Raw genomic sequence first — 14,234 nt, 5'->3', positions numbered from 1 at the left:
TAACTTTTATAATCACAATTTGAATTTCAGCTCAAGTTTTTTTTTTTAAAAAAAAGTAACAAACGCATAGATAAATCCTAAAAGATGTTAAACAGATAATAATTCATACCTTTAATATAGGAACATAGCTTAGTAAAGAGTTTTAAAACGGGTTGAAATTGAAAATTGAATTGGGCTCAATTGAGGATTCTCTTAAAAGGGGTTAGGCTTGAATGGGTTGAGATTGAACCAAATTCAAATTATCTTGAACCCAACCCTTAAAGTTTTGAGCGGGTTACCTACGTTTGGGTTCATTTTTGACACCCCTAATGAAGACAATGTATATATGAACAAATAAAACAAGATAAAGCAAAAAAAAAAGTAAAAATGAGGAGCATTTTCTTATCAGTTGAACCAATCAAACCATTAAAAACCAAAAATCCATAACAAATATCTTATTGGTTATCAATTTAGTATATTTACAAATCGAAAATCAAAAATCGAATTGGTAATAGACAAAACCAGACCGAACCGGTCGATATGCATCCCAAGACAGCTAAGGTCCCTTGCGCTTCCTTTCTCAAATGTTGTTGGGAGGACATCTTTTTCTTGTCAAAACTTACTCTATTCAACTTAAAGCACTCACGTTAAACCACCAAATGATAACATTGAGGAATCTTATCAAAAAAAAAATACTTCCTTTAACTATGAATGTCATTAAAGCTTATAACTTTGACGATAAACTCATGGCACAAAGTAAAATGCTACAAGAACGAAATACTTGCACAACTGGCCAAGCAAGAAAAATTAGTTCAATTTGAGGAACCAAGATGGAATGTGGAATGTGGTGGTTAGCCTCTGCAACTGTAAAATCTTGAACTAGTGACTCTTACCATGCCATCTATCTACTTAAAGCTCCAATAATCTAACAACAACGCTTGAAAGCCCACGTAGATCATAGTTTCAGCTTCTTTTTAGGTTTGTTGGCCATTCCATTTGAAGACTCCTCCAATTTCTGGCAAAAACCACATTCAGGACTAACTTGGAAAGCAGAAGATGAAAGATAGACTGTGTAAATTGATAGAATACCTTACGCTGTTTCTCCTTCTTCATCTTCTTCCTCTTTTTGTTTTTCTTACTTTTTTTTTGGACGGATATTTGAGTCTCTTTATCTTCAGCAGATTCCTGGAAAGATTGTGCCAAAGTTAGTCAGGTTTAAATACTTGCTAGATCTTTCACATCTTCACAGAAATCACAAATCGAAAACCTCCGAATCACCAAAAGAATCCACATGCTGAACAATTCTTCCTCTACTTGATGTCCCACCTGTTCCATTTCCAAATTGTAAGAGAATAATTACGCTCTATCACAATATTCTAATTTTACACCAACTAAAATAGCATGCAAATGAACGACACTTTTGTGATGAATACTATCACTCATTGACAACTATTAAGCAACTTCATATAGCATTACAATCTAAAATCATATTCATACTATTTATTGGTTTGGTTTCAGCAGTAAACCTCAAATTGATATTAAGTTTGAAATGTCTAATCAAGTAACACAACTTTTGACCTGAATAGTTCTATTGAAATACAGAGGAACATGTAACATGTATAATCTACCTCAGCTGGCCATGTGGGCTTTAATATTGGTTTTCAGCATCCAATAATTAATTTTGTTAAGTTCGTAGTTGAGATGAATTTCATGTCTAAGTTACACTTTTACACGGATTCAAATGCCACTTCTGTAAGATGAAAATCCTTAGAACTGTATCTTTTGAACTGCCTTCTAAAGGATGTTCAGGTTCTACTAAACTTGAAAAAGAGCTTAAAATGGTATATTTGCACAAGAAATTGAATTCAAATGCTTTTTCTTAGTAAGGAAGTTAGAATTCTAATGTTTCTTCAATTAATCCCTTTGATAAAAAGCACCTGCTATGATCACAAGGTTCTACACAAACACGCCAACGTTTATTATTTTGGAAGAGTTCTAACTACTAAGCTTGAAGTTTGTCAGCATTTGGAAAATAAATGGCATTCAGTGTAGTAGAAATAAAGTGTATACTGTACACACAGCTTCCAAATGAATACCAAAAAACAAGGGGACACAATCCCAAAGTATGATAAATCGAATGCTAATTTATCAGCATCAATTTAGGTTCCCTGGTAAAAAATAATCACCAAAGATACGTTTATATTTACTGTATTAAAATAAGGACATCAAAAAACCAGAAGAGTACATGGCACCATTTACAAGCCAACTTGGGAACTTAGTCTCCCGATATACTCCATGCATTGACACAAAAAACTTAGCTAGACTATGATCTGGGCATATATATATATATATACACACAATATCTACTCTCTCCAAGTCGAACCACTGTTTCACACAGTGGTGCAGAAGGAGATACGTGATGCAGTCAGCAATCCCCAGTATTGCATATTTACTTTTCATGAAGTAAGTAGTGTTATAAATGGCATCAAGAAGATGCATGGTAGCAACATAGGTACAACAGAGTTGACTTTGTTAGCTCTATTACAAATTTACGATGAGACCTATGGTATGGATAGAGTATAGCATATTTAAATCTTAAAAGCATCACTTAAAACTCAAAAGGGTATTCAAGAATCTGTAGCTCACTTGAACCAACAAAGAAACAGGCAGAACGTTTCAAGTGTTCAAATGGGAGTAAGAAGTAATGATGTAATGAAAAATAGTAGTAAGGGATAAAATCATCAACACATACTTGGATCCACATGTCATTGTGCATATCATGTAAAACACAAAAAACTATTCAAGATTCTGTAGCACAATTTATGTGATTAAAAACCCAGCAGAAAATATCAAGTTAAAGAGCAAAAGGGAGCACCAGTGATGATTGGATGAACAAGAGCAGAAGTAAACAGTAGTACTGATAACCGTAGTGCATCTTATAAATGGCAGCCTGGCACACTAAGTTCCCTCTACGAACAGGGGTTGAGAGAGGGCCGGGCCAGGCCAGGGGAGGATCTAGGAGGGGCGAGGGTGTTCACCTGAACCCCGTCAGCAAAATATTTCACGGTATATATAAGGTATTTATTTATTTTTAGCATATATATAGATTTTGAATCCCCCGAACACACACAAGACTAGAGGTTGGAGGGTTCAAAATTCATCTTGAGGTTCAAGTTCAAATCCTAAACACTACCCCTTAGTGAAAATCCTCGAGCATACCACATTGAGTCTTATAATGCAAGATTCTGGAAAAGGGCCAGACAACACATTCAAGAAGAGTTGAAGTAAATATCGGACTGTCATAGTGCATAAACACGTAGGTAAAGAAATTAAAAGAATAAATGGAATGATGCAAGAAGAAATAAAAAAAAAAGAATAGTACTGGCTTGAAGAGTGTGTTTAGCATTTTTGACGGCGAGTTCAATGAGACGAGGATCAAGAGATGACAAGCCGCTAGGGTCCTGCAATTTCCTGTCAAGGAATTTTGCTAAAGCTGCTGCCTTATTTGTCTTCATGGGTCCTCCTGGATGAGCCAGCCTGCAACCACAAATCAATTAATCAATAACAAACTAGTACGAATCCTACGTAATATCAATCCCTTCAGCTCTAGAACCTAGATTGAGGACGAGAAGACGAAGGTGCAGAAGGAAGCGGCGCGAATTTGCTTCCACGAAGCGCCTTTTTCTCTTCTTCACTCAGTTGTTCCATCGCCGGAAACCTAAATTTTCTAGGGCACAATGCCGGCGAAATTGATCTTCCTTCTTCTCACAGGGAAAAGGGAAACGCCAGTTCTAGTTTAACACGACACCGTTCTGTGAATTAATCATAAAAATTAAAAGTATGCAGTTTCTACGAATATCGTGAAATGCATGTTTGATAAAAAGATTAATATATAAATAAAATGTCATAAATTATTAAATGTTTGACTAAAAGATAATTTATCACGTATAATTAAAAAATGACGTGCAATGTGAATTCAGTATTACTATAAAAAAAAATGAAACTGAAAATATAACATGTGTTATAAATTCAAAACAAAAAAATTAACATAATACTCTTATAGAAAATTTCAACATAGCATATATAAATATGATTTTTTTTTATTTTTTTTAAAAAAAACGCAAGTCTATAACCTTACTTAACAATAAATTGTATTTTAATTTAAAAATTAGAATACTAATAAAATTATGCTAATGAGAAAATAAGCATGACATAAAGAAATAGATAATACGAATTTTTTTTGCATAGAATCACGTAAAGTAAGGTTGAGAACAAGAAGAAAATGAAATATAATAATAAAAATAAAAATAAACTTTTAGAATAATAAAAATAAAAAAAGAACTTAAAATAATAATAGAAGTAAGAAAAATTAAAACAAAAAAATAAAAATAGAAATAAAAAAAAAAGAAAATTAAAAAGCAATCAGCTGATAATTACACCATGTAATTACCAATAATTCACAACCTCTGCCTGTGAATTGTAGAGTATAATTACCTCCTACCAATTATACAAATTACTTGTTGACCAAGTAATTACATGTCCAACCAAACAGAACAGACAGTGTAATTACACTCAATTACACCAAATCCAATTACCAAGGTGTCCTTTCATGCAGGCCCTAAAAGTTATCAACTTAGCCACCGTTGAATTTTTAAGTGTTCTTTAGAGATGCATAAATTAAATTAATTTTATAATAAAATAATAAAGGCATAACTAACAACAATTGAATGATAGATAAATTAAAATATAATAACAAATAAAAGAATATATTAGATTTAGAAGATGAATTTGCGTCGCAGCCTTGGAACAAGAACGAAAGAAAAAGAGACAAAGTCCAAACACTTTCCATAATAGGTACACGAGAAATGTCATGTTCAACCCCTCTTTTTTACCATTAGCAAGAACTTGTTTCAATTGCATATCATAAGGAATTCGAACAACTGCCTCAAATACAGTATCTGGATTCCTTTCTCTTCCCCGGACACCGAACAAAGGGAAATAGCTAACCCAATAGCAGATTTCATAGCTGCCACCATTGGAACCAATGAAGCAAATGATTGACAACATTAGATAAAGAGCTTAAAAATAGAATTTTTTGTAATCAAGCGTTAGTAATGGTAAATATTATTTTCTCAAAATTATAACGGTAAATACGAAGTTTTTTTCTCAAAATTGCAAAATCTATAGTATAAATAATTATATGACTACTTATAGTGAAACCTATAGAGTATTCTTCGTCAATTTCGTACCCTTAAGATCTCTACTCAATCAAGATATCCTTAAATGTGTATCAATAAAAATCGTAACATTCTTTATGATAAATCAGTATAAAAGCTTATCTCATCATTATTTTGTTAATCTATGATTTGACATCCACTCTCAGGTCATTAGAGTTAGATGGTTCTAATCGGCATAATGTTGGTCAAGACAATTTTTAGCTCGATATCTTTTTCAAATTGAGTTGTTTTATCAGTCTTATCCTAAAGATATAGTTTAATGATATCTTCATTGGACTGCTTTAATAAAAAAAAATCACATGTTATTGCATTATTCATCCATTTATCAAAAATTATTTTCACTCCATAATCAACAGTCCGAAACCTAAATAAGCCATAAAAAAATAAAAGTGACCAAAATAAGCCACTATTCTAGTAAGTAACTAAAATAGGCTTAGTGTAAGAAAAAATTCCGTTTTATTCAATATTTCTAACGTTTTCCGTTAGTCTCATAACGTGTATATTTTAATATAAAATGTAACTATTTTTTACACCTTGTAAAACAAAACTATTTTTTACACTTCGTAAAGAGAAAAACTTACACTTTATAAAGTAGAAGAAAATCTTACACCTTAAGAAAATTTACTTTACTTTTTCACTTTCTTCTTCTCCCCTTTCACTTTCATGGTTCACTTTTATCTTCCAAACATTTTCACTTCGAAGATGTTAATTTCTATTTGGTTTATTCTTTCCTTGTAGGAAAAGTTTGGAGATCTATAAATTGAAGATTCTTATTCTCATAGCATAACACAATAGAATCCACAATGTAGTCATTAAAGAGTTTTGTTTATGGAGAGATTTTCTCTCTACATTTTTAAAGTTTTTTATTAGTTTTTTTAATTAGGGAAAATACATAAAAAAAACCCCTGAACTTGGTCGGATAACTTACTTTAGTACTTAAACTACACGGGCATTTAAATATCCCCCTTAAGATCTTTGAAGTGATTTTTTTTCCACCCTGAGACTATAACACCACTTTCACCCGCTACATCATAGCCACGTAAGCGCCACATCATAACCATGTAGGCACCATGTCATTAATATTTATTTCTTTTTACTTATTCACTATTTTTTCTTAAACACTTTTTTAAAAATTAATTATATCAATTGATTAATTTATAAATGCATACCCCCACCCCCTCTCTTTCTTCTTCCTTGTTGTTCACCATTATTCCAACCTTCAATACTTTCTTTTCTTCTTCTTCACTATTCAACAATTTTTTAAGTCACTTTAAAGAAGAAATTTCACATTATCTTCTTCGAACCCTCCCAGCGAATTTACCCTCTTGGAGAATGGATTTTTTTGAAAGCCAATTTTTTCTTGACAACTCAAATAAGAAATGAAGATTGCATAAGAAAGTTGATCCAAAAAAATATAAATTTTATGAGAAATGTTTGAATGATCGAGAAATCAAAATGGGTCGCTCAAAATTTAAGAAAGTTTACATTTGTCAAATCGATACAAATAATAGAGTGAAATCGACGTCAATAAAATGACATTGCTATTGAATTTTACGGATTAGTAAAAGATTAGTGAAATGAAAATAGTGGATAGAGGTGGGGAAGAAGTAATGGAGGAAGAGATGTTTCAATGGAGAAAAATGTGTATTGAAGAAGACAACAAAATAAAAATAAAAAAATTAAAGAAAATAAAAAGGGGACCCACTAGTTTCATTTACCTCTTAATAAGAAAATTTACATATTTTAAAGATTTAATATATATAAAAAAACTATTTAAATAATTTGTTATATATTGGCCAATAAAAAAAGGCCATGTGTAGGGCTTTAAAAATCAACTTTTTTTTCTCTTTTTTCACGCACTTTCAGGAGAGTGCACTCACTCTCTATGCCACATCATCCCTTAGGGGGTATTTTAATCACTTAAAAGATGTTAAGGGGGGTATATAAACACCCGTGTAGTTTAAGTACTAAAGTAAGTTTTTGTACCAAGTTCAGGGGGGATTTTATATCTTTTCCCTTTTAATTATGTAGTCCAATTGGTCATTTCATAAAATAATATTATGTCTTTTAATATAGTTTTTGTCATCTAATTTATTATCATATGATTTGCAATTATAAGTTTCCGCATGACGCCCTAATCACTTTTGAACCCAACAAGTGGTATCAGAGCACATTGTTCAATGATCCAATGGAACGAGGCTGAATACAGGTTCAGCGCGGTTTCAAATCAATTTGCAACACATTTGATGATAATGAAGATTTTTGTCCAGCTACATGTGGAGAAGAGATTAAAACCATATTTTCAACATTTCTGTTGCTGCATTTTTGAAAATAAAAATAAAATATTTTAAAATCATTTTTAACCCATATATTTTAAATTTTATTTTTAACCATTGCAAACAACAGTGATGAAGACTATGTGAAGAACGAAGATCACATGCATGTGAAGAAGGTTGATCAAGTTTTGTCAAGAAAATCCAGTTAAAAGGGGAGATTTGTTAGGGTTTTACCCTGATTTTCTTTCCTTATTTGAAGTTTATTTTTTCCTTAAAGAAAAATCAAAGTATTACCATAAATGTTTTAACTTTTCCTAAAATAAAAATATATTTTTCTTCCAAATTTGGTTTATTCTTTCATTAGATGAAAAGTTTGGATATCTATAAATTGAAGATCCTTATTCTCATAGCATAACACAATAAAATCCACAATGTAGTCATTAAAGAGTTTTGTTTATGGGGAGATTCTCTCTACAGTTTTAAGGTTTTTTTATTAGTTTTTTTAATTATATAGGCCAATTAAGGCTGGGTTTGAAAGTGATTAGGGCGTCATGCGGAAGCTTACAGTTGTAAATCATATGATAATAAATTAGATGACAAAAAAAACTATATTTAAAGACATAATATTATTATATGATATGACCAATTGACCTACATAATTAAAAAAACTAATAAAAATCCTTAAAACTGTAGAGAGAAAATCTCCACATAAACAAAACTCTTTAATGACTACATTGTGAATTCGGCTTAAGTCATCGACAAACACTTAAAGTTGTCTGCATAATTCACATAGACAACTTTAAGTGTCTAACGATGACTCAATTCTATTGTGCTATGCTACGAGAATAGGGATCTTCAATTTATAGATTTCCAAACTTTCCTCTAAGGAAAATATAAATCAAATATGAAAGAAAATTATATTTTTCTTTCAGGAAAAGTTAAAGTATTTATAGTAATACTTTGATTTTTCTTTAAGGAAAAAATAAACTTCAAATAAGGAAAGAAAATCAGGGCAAAACCCTAACAAATTGATGGTCCCAATCCGACAACTGAAGCGACCCCACACTAAAAAATCAAAACCTTGAAAGATTGGAGTACCACAACCTGACAACACAACAATCTGACCCTACAAATTATATAAATTAGGTAAAAAAAAAAATCCATCTCATATTCATTGTTTTGAAATAATGTTGTAATTTGTTCAAAATTTCAGCAAATCTTATACAATGTGCATTCAATTATTAAATATTGAGTTAGAAAAAAAGTGTCTTTAATTTGAAAGAAACAAAAGGAATTACATTGTTGAAAATATCAGCTAGCTTATAATATTGACTTAGCTTTCATAATATAAGCATGATTTCCAAAAGACATAGAAAGATAAGCCAGCAAAAAGGATGTTCAATTATTTTCAGGTTCTCTGCTTTTTGGTAACCACTTGGATACTGGACTTTTTTCCTTATCTTCATTAGGTAAATTACTTTACCTTATAAAAATATAAAGAGATGTTCAATGACTTATAGAGAGAGAAATGAATATTTCCATTTGCTATTTGTTAAAATTCAAAACACTCTATCCTTGCAACATACCACATTAAGTGGACACACAATGACAATACAAAATTGACCTGTAAATTTACCTAAGCCCCTAAAAAAATTCTTTTTGAGGAGGAGCAAGCCCCTAAAAGATTTTTAAGGATTGGTATTGCAAAAATACTATTTCGCCACTGCTAATACAAAAAAAATCTCAATATTGAAAATTACTAAGCTTTAACTCGAAGAATATTTTAGCTATGCCATTTCAATTTCAGTTCTAATATCTCCTGCATAGTTAGCATTTCGATTATTCTATGTTCTATTTGTCGATCAGTCTATAGCAAATAACACGCTATTTAAATGTTAATTATTTATCTTTGAAGACAAATTGGGGTTGTCTAAAGATAGAGATTCTTTAACTCTCATACAATTATTTGTTGAAGATAGTTCAGGATTTAATTTTTCAAGATATAATTATATTAAGCGAATTAATAGAATTTTTCTTACAGTATATAATAGAGCGTGTTGTGAATCTTAAACCGATTGATCGTACACTTTTTCTCTCTCAGCATGAGCATAAATCAGAATTGTTATGGAAAAGTGAGATATCATTTAGTAGCCTTATGAAAACGGTGCGCATGAATGATGTCTGGAATTTATTTCGTTTGCACCGACCTCATGGACGTGCTGAGTAGATCTTACGTAGGTCTGGACTATATGATGTAGTTTGTGTGGGCAGGATGCAATTTGGACGTTCCCTTGTTACAACTATGGTTGAGCGGTCCGAAAATGGAATAAGGAGTCCGAAGTGGATTCCCCGGAGAGTGGCTTTTGGTTGATGATAGTCGAAGAGACTATTAGGTTTTGGGGATCGGGATAATATTTTCCTTGACTGTAAGGAAAGGAAACATTGTTTTTCTCATTCTTTTCTTATGAGGCCGGAGACTCATTACTTCCACTTACCTTTTGGTGAGGTCACGATTACATTACAGGATGTGTAGGTCTTGTTTGGTTTGCGCATCGATGGTGATGTTGTGTACATGCAGGATGCTGCACAGAGAATTCGTCCATGGCATAATTTATTAGAGACACTCACAGGATACGCCATATTACCTACTGATATAGATGGTGCGAGTCGGGTGAGGATACATAGCATTACCGGCTACTTGCGAGATCAGTTACAAGTAGATCTAATTAGAGATGCTACTATAGTGGAGCGGGTTGAGAAGATTCTTAGATGTTACATGCTTGTTATATTGGGGCATCTTATTTTCGAACACATCAGGGAACCTTATTAGCATACAATACTTGGCGTTCCTAGATCTCATCCATGACGTATGTAAGTACAATTGAGGCAGTGCAATGTTGGCCTACTTGTACCATGCAATTTTTCTCCTAACAGTGATTTGCAGCTGCCCATAAAAGGTTGTTCAAAGTGACATTTTTGATTATTTTTTTAAAAATTGGCCTTCAAATGTCTTAAAAATGATGAAATTCAAATGGGGCCTACCAATTTGGAGAATTATACACGAATGAGAGTATTCTGTGTTGCCTATCTGATATCAATGCTACACCTCCACGACCCTTGACAATGTGCAAGTGCAAATGATCCAAAAATAAAGTCTATGTCTCTATGCTCTCATTCACAATTATTGCAAATGCCAAAGGTAATATTGAGTCGTTACCATCTGTTGCAATCGCAATCAACAACTTGATATCATATTTTTCATAGACATGTGTTCCGTCAATCGATATAACAGGATGACAAAACACAAACCCATCAATGCATGGTTTAAAAGTCCAGAACACATAGTTGAATACATCTTCAATGACATCGACACGCCGCTCTGTTTTCCATTCAACTATCCAGGATTGAAGTGTTTCAAAGCTTCCATGAACCTTGGCAACTCGGCAAAAGAACCCTCCCAAGTACCATAGACTTTTTTAAAAGCACACTTGCGATCAAAATAGGCTTTTCTTCTCCTTATCAAAATGTCATATGCTATAAGAACGTTTGTTTGACAGTCTTTGAAGGGAAACCTGAAAAGTAAAAATAATATTAATTATCAAATAAAAAATGAATATTTTCTTATTAAAGAAAAATCATCTAAGGATAAAATAGTACCTTGACATTTTTTCTATATCACTACGGAGGACAGATGAAATCATCTCAACATCCAAGTTGAAATCTCCATCGCGGCACGTACCCATATCACATGTATGTTCTTTAATGTACCTTTCAACTTTCCACATGTTAGTATGTTTATCGTTAAAAGAAGTCAGCCTAAATCGACATCCTTTGTCTACACGCCTGCAAACAAGTCGTCGTGATTTCTATGTCGATTTAATAACAAAGTACTCGCTCACTATATTTAAATGTAGAAGCTTAACTGTTCTTTGCAACTGCTTCTTTGAATTGAATAACATGCCTTTTTCAATATAAATAGCACCATTCATGAAATTTTGTGGTTCATGCCACGTACGTTGTGATGTATATTCATCATGTGTATCACCAAAGATATCTGGACCATATAAGTAATTTCATGATTACGAAACTCAGGCATACGCACCATCGATGATGTGACCACTAACTATTGAGTCGGTAGTGAAAAAGATTCTTCACCATGAAATGGACTCATGGACATTGATCTTGGCAATCGATTGTGCATAAAAAAATCATCATCACTAGATCAGCCTCAAATGGAACATTATCTCCTGATTCCTCAGCATTAGGCAAATCATCACTATCACTAGCTGAAGGTGAGCCGTAATTTGGAAGGTCACGATTATCGATATTCACAAGATCAACGGGCTCATCTTGTGTGATATTTTCCCTATATGTGTAACAAAGTATAAATATTTGCTTCATATAATTAACTTAGATAAAAAAAAATCAAGTGTTAGACATACTGATAATCATTTGCATCAAAAGTAGGCGAGACATGAAAATTTGAGGATATCCCAACATTTTTCGTTATTTCAAAGTGTGAGGACTGACCAAAATAATTATCTAGTCCATAACTGGAGCAATATTCCTCTCTTGATGAGGTAAACCGCTACAAAATATATAATAATAAGAAGAAGAATAATAAATCATATAAATTAATAAATAATTGACAAAATCAATAAATAATAATCGAAATATAATTATTGAGCATTACCAGTCACTTTCATTGATAATTTCGTTCAAATCAAAATCATATCGACCGGTAAGAATATTTTGATAATGAGTCATGTTAGGAAAATCAGTAGATTGAGTTATCGGAAATCCATCAACGCTATTACGATTTTCTAATCGGGGATGAACATCGACCCATAAAGGAGAAAGTTGTTGACTAGTCTTAGGCTCCTTTCTAACATAGATTTCAAGTATTGTTAACTTAATTTGATCTATGTAGTCATTTAGAACCCTTAAAAAGTCGGTCAACGATTCGTCATTATAGATAATTCACTCTCCAAAATGTACTTGTCCTTGTGATAAAAATGAAGTAGGGTATTTTTCAACTATAATCAAATTATAATCAGTACTATTTATACTCATTCTTTTATAAATTGATGAAAGAAATTTATCATATCGGACATTAATTGATTATTTAGCATTGTGTTTGGGAGGACACTTATAATAAACGGTATTTCCGTCATGTATAATTTCGCCATCCCAATAAATCGAAACTCTAACTTTTGGTTCAGAAGACATTTTTTTGTGATTGAAATGAAGAAAAATATATGACTAAAGATGTTGAAGGTGCTATGTTTGAACGTCCTTAAATAGATCTTGGAGGAGTATTCAGAATAAAATAAAATAAAAATACATGTAATAATTTTTTTCTTTTTTATGATATGTCAAATCAATATAATTGTATGACAAACACTGCAAAATCTTCATAAAGAGATACAATTTAATGCAAAACGTGAAAAATATTCCTCTTTGTAAAACATAATTTTTTCTTCCACTTAATAAAAAATAGTTCCGTTTTACAAGATGTAAAAAATAGTTCCGTTTTATATTATAATATAATGTTATGAGACTAATGGAAAATGTTTGGAATATTGGATAAAACAAAAAAAATTCTTACACTAAATATATGTTAAACCTATTTTAGTTACTTACTGAAATAGTGGCTTATTTTGGTCACTTTATCTTTTTGTGGCTTATTTAGGTTCTGAACTATATAAATAATCTCTTATTAAAGTATAATATTATCTTAATCAAGAATAAACCTACTTTTCTTAAAGAAAAATATATTATTTCCATTATGATAAGCTCAATTAAAATTCTTGACCCACCACTATTTAAACTGCAAAGATTTTATTTACAACAACAAAGAAAAAATATATATACCCCTAAGTCAAACCTAAAGCTCTCTAAATATGGACATAGATATTAAATTTTAGTAGACACAAAAGATTACTAGATTGTGATGGGTGAAGTAGGGGTGTGCATTCGATTTTGTGTTATTCGATTTAAATTTTTTGGTTTTTGGTTTTGAAAAAGTATAACCCAATTCGAACCAAAAAAAAATTGGTTCGATTCGGTTTTTCTCTTTTTGGTTTGGTTTTTTCGATTTGGCTATTCGGTTATAACTTATTTCATAACTAATTAATAACATAATCAAAGTTATATTTGCATGCTTAAAAAATAAAATTTTCATATAAGGAAAAGTAATAATATTGAATCTCTTAAATATCCTTTCCATTATAATCACGAGTAAAACATTAAAACACAATACTATCAATAATTTCAATGAAACTAACTCTAAACTCTAAAGTACTATCACTAAACACAAATCGCATCGAGGTTGAACCAGCAATTCAACTCATGTCTTCAATTAAGGTCTCTTAAACCTGAAATATGATGAAAAAACTTCTTAGAAAGAAATAGATAAAAATTTCAAAAGCAAATAGCACACAAATAAAATAAAGCAAGAAAAAAGAGCAAACGGTAAAAGTAAAAAAGTTAACTAGCGCTGCTAATTCTAGTTTTGTTAAAAAAAATTCATGAAAGTGCAAGTAATATGTGATATTTATAGTTATAATGCAAAACCTAATGCCTAAAATTTAGTGAAACAGGATGGCAGTAATTTGATATGGGCCTAAATATTACGGTAATACTGAATTACTAGTATCCTACAGCCTACATAGTAAACCTAAACATTATATGTGTAATTATTAATCTATTTATATATATATATATATATAATTATATATAA

At 31.4% G+C, this 14,234-nt stretch overlaps 1 protein-coding gene across 1 annotated transcript; it reads right to left on the bottom strand.

Moving 5' to 3' along the window:
* Positions 1 to 639: 639 nt before the first annotated feature.
* On the bottom strand, positions 640 to 3,791 carry LOC102594734 (uncharacterized). The gene is made up of 5 exons (XM_006342693.2): positions 3,593 to 3,791; positions 3,362 to 3,516; positions 1,247 to 1,305; positions 1,069 to 1,164; positions 640 to 994 (listed from the first exon to the last, which is right to left on the bottom strand). The coding sequence occupies exons 1-5, from the start codon at positions 3,685 to 3,687 to the stop codon at positions 935 to 937; spliced, it is 465 nt and encodes a 154-aa protein (XP_006342755.1). The 5' UTR covers positions 3,688 to 3,791; the 3' UTR covers positions 640 to 934.
* Between the last annotated feature and the right edge of the window lie 10,443 nt (positions 3,792 to 14,234).

Source organism: Solanum tuberosum, unplaced genomic scaffold, assembly GCF_000226075.1.
Source record: "Solanum tuberosum cultivar DM 1-3 516 R44 unplaced genomic scaffold, SolTub_3.0 scf00035, whole genome shotgun sequence".
Taxonomy (NCBI): domain Eukaryota; kingdom Viridiplantae; phylum Streptophyta; class Magnoliopsida; order Solanales; family Solanaceae; genus Solanum; species Solanum tuberosum.
The sequence above is the reverse complement of the archived record's forward strand: the minus strand, read 5'-3'. Positions and strand labels throughout refer to the sequence as shown.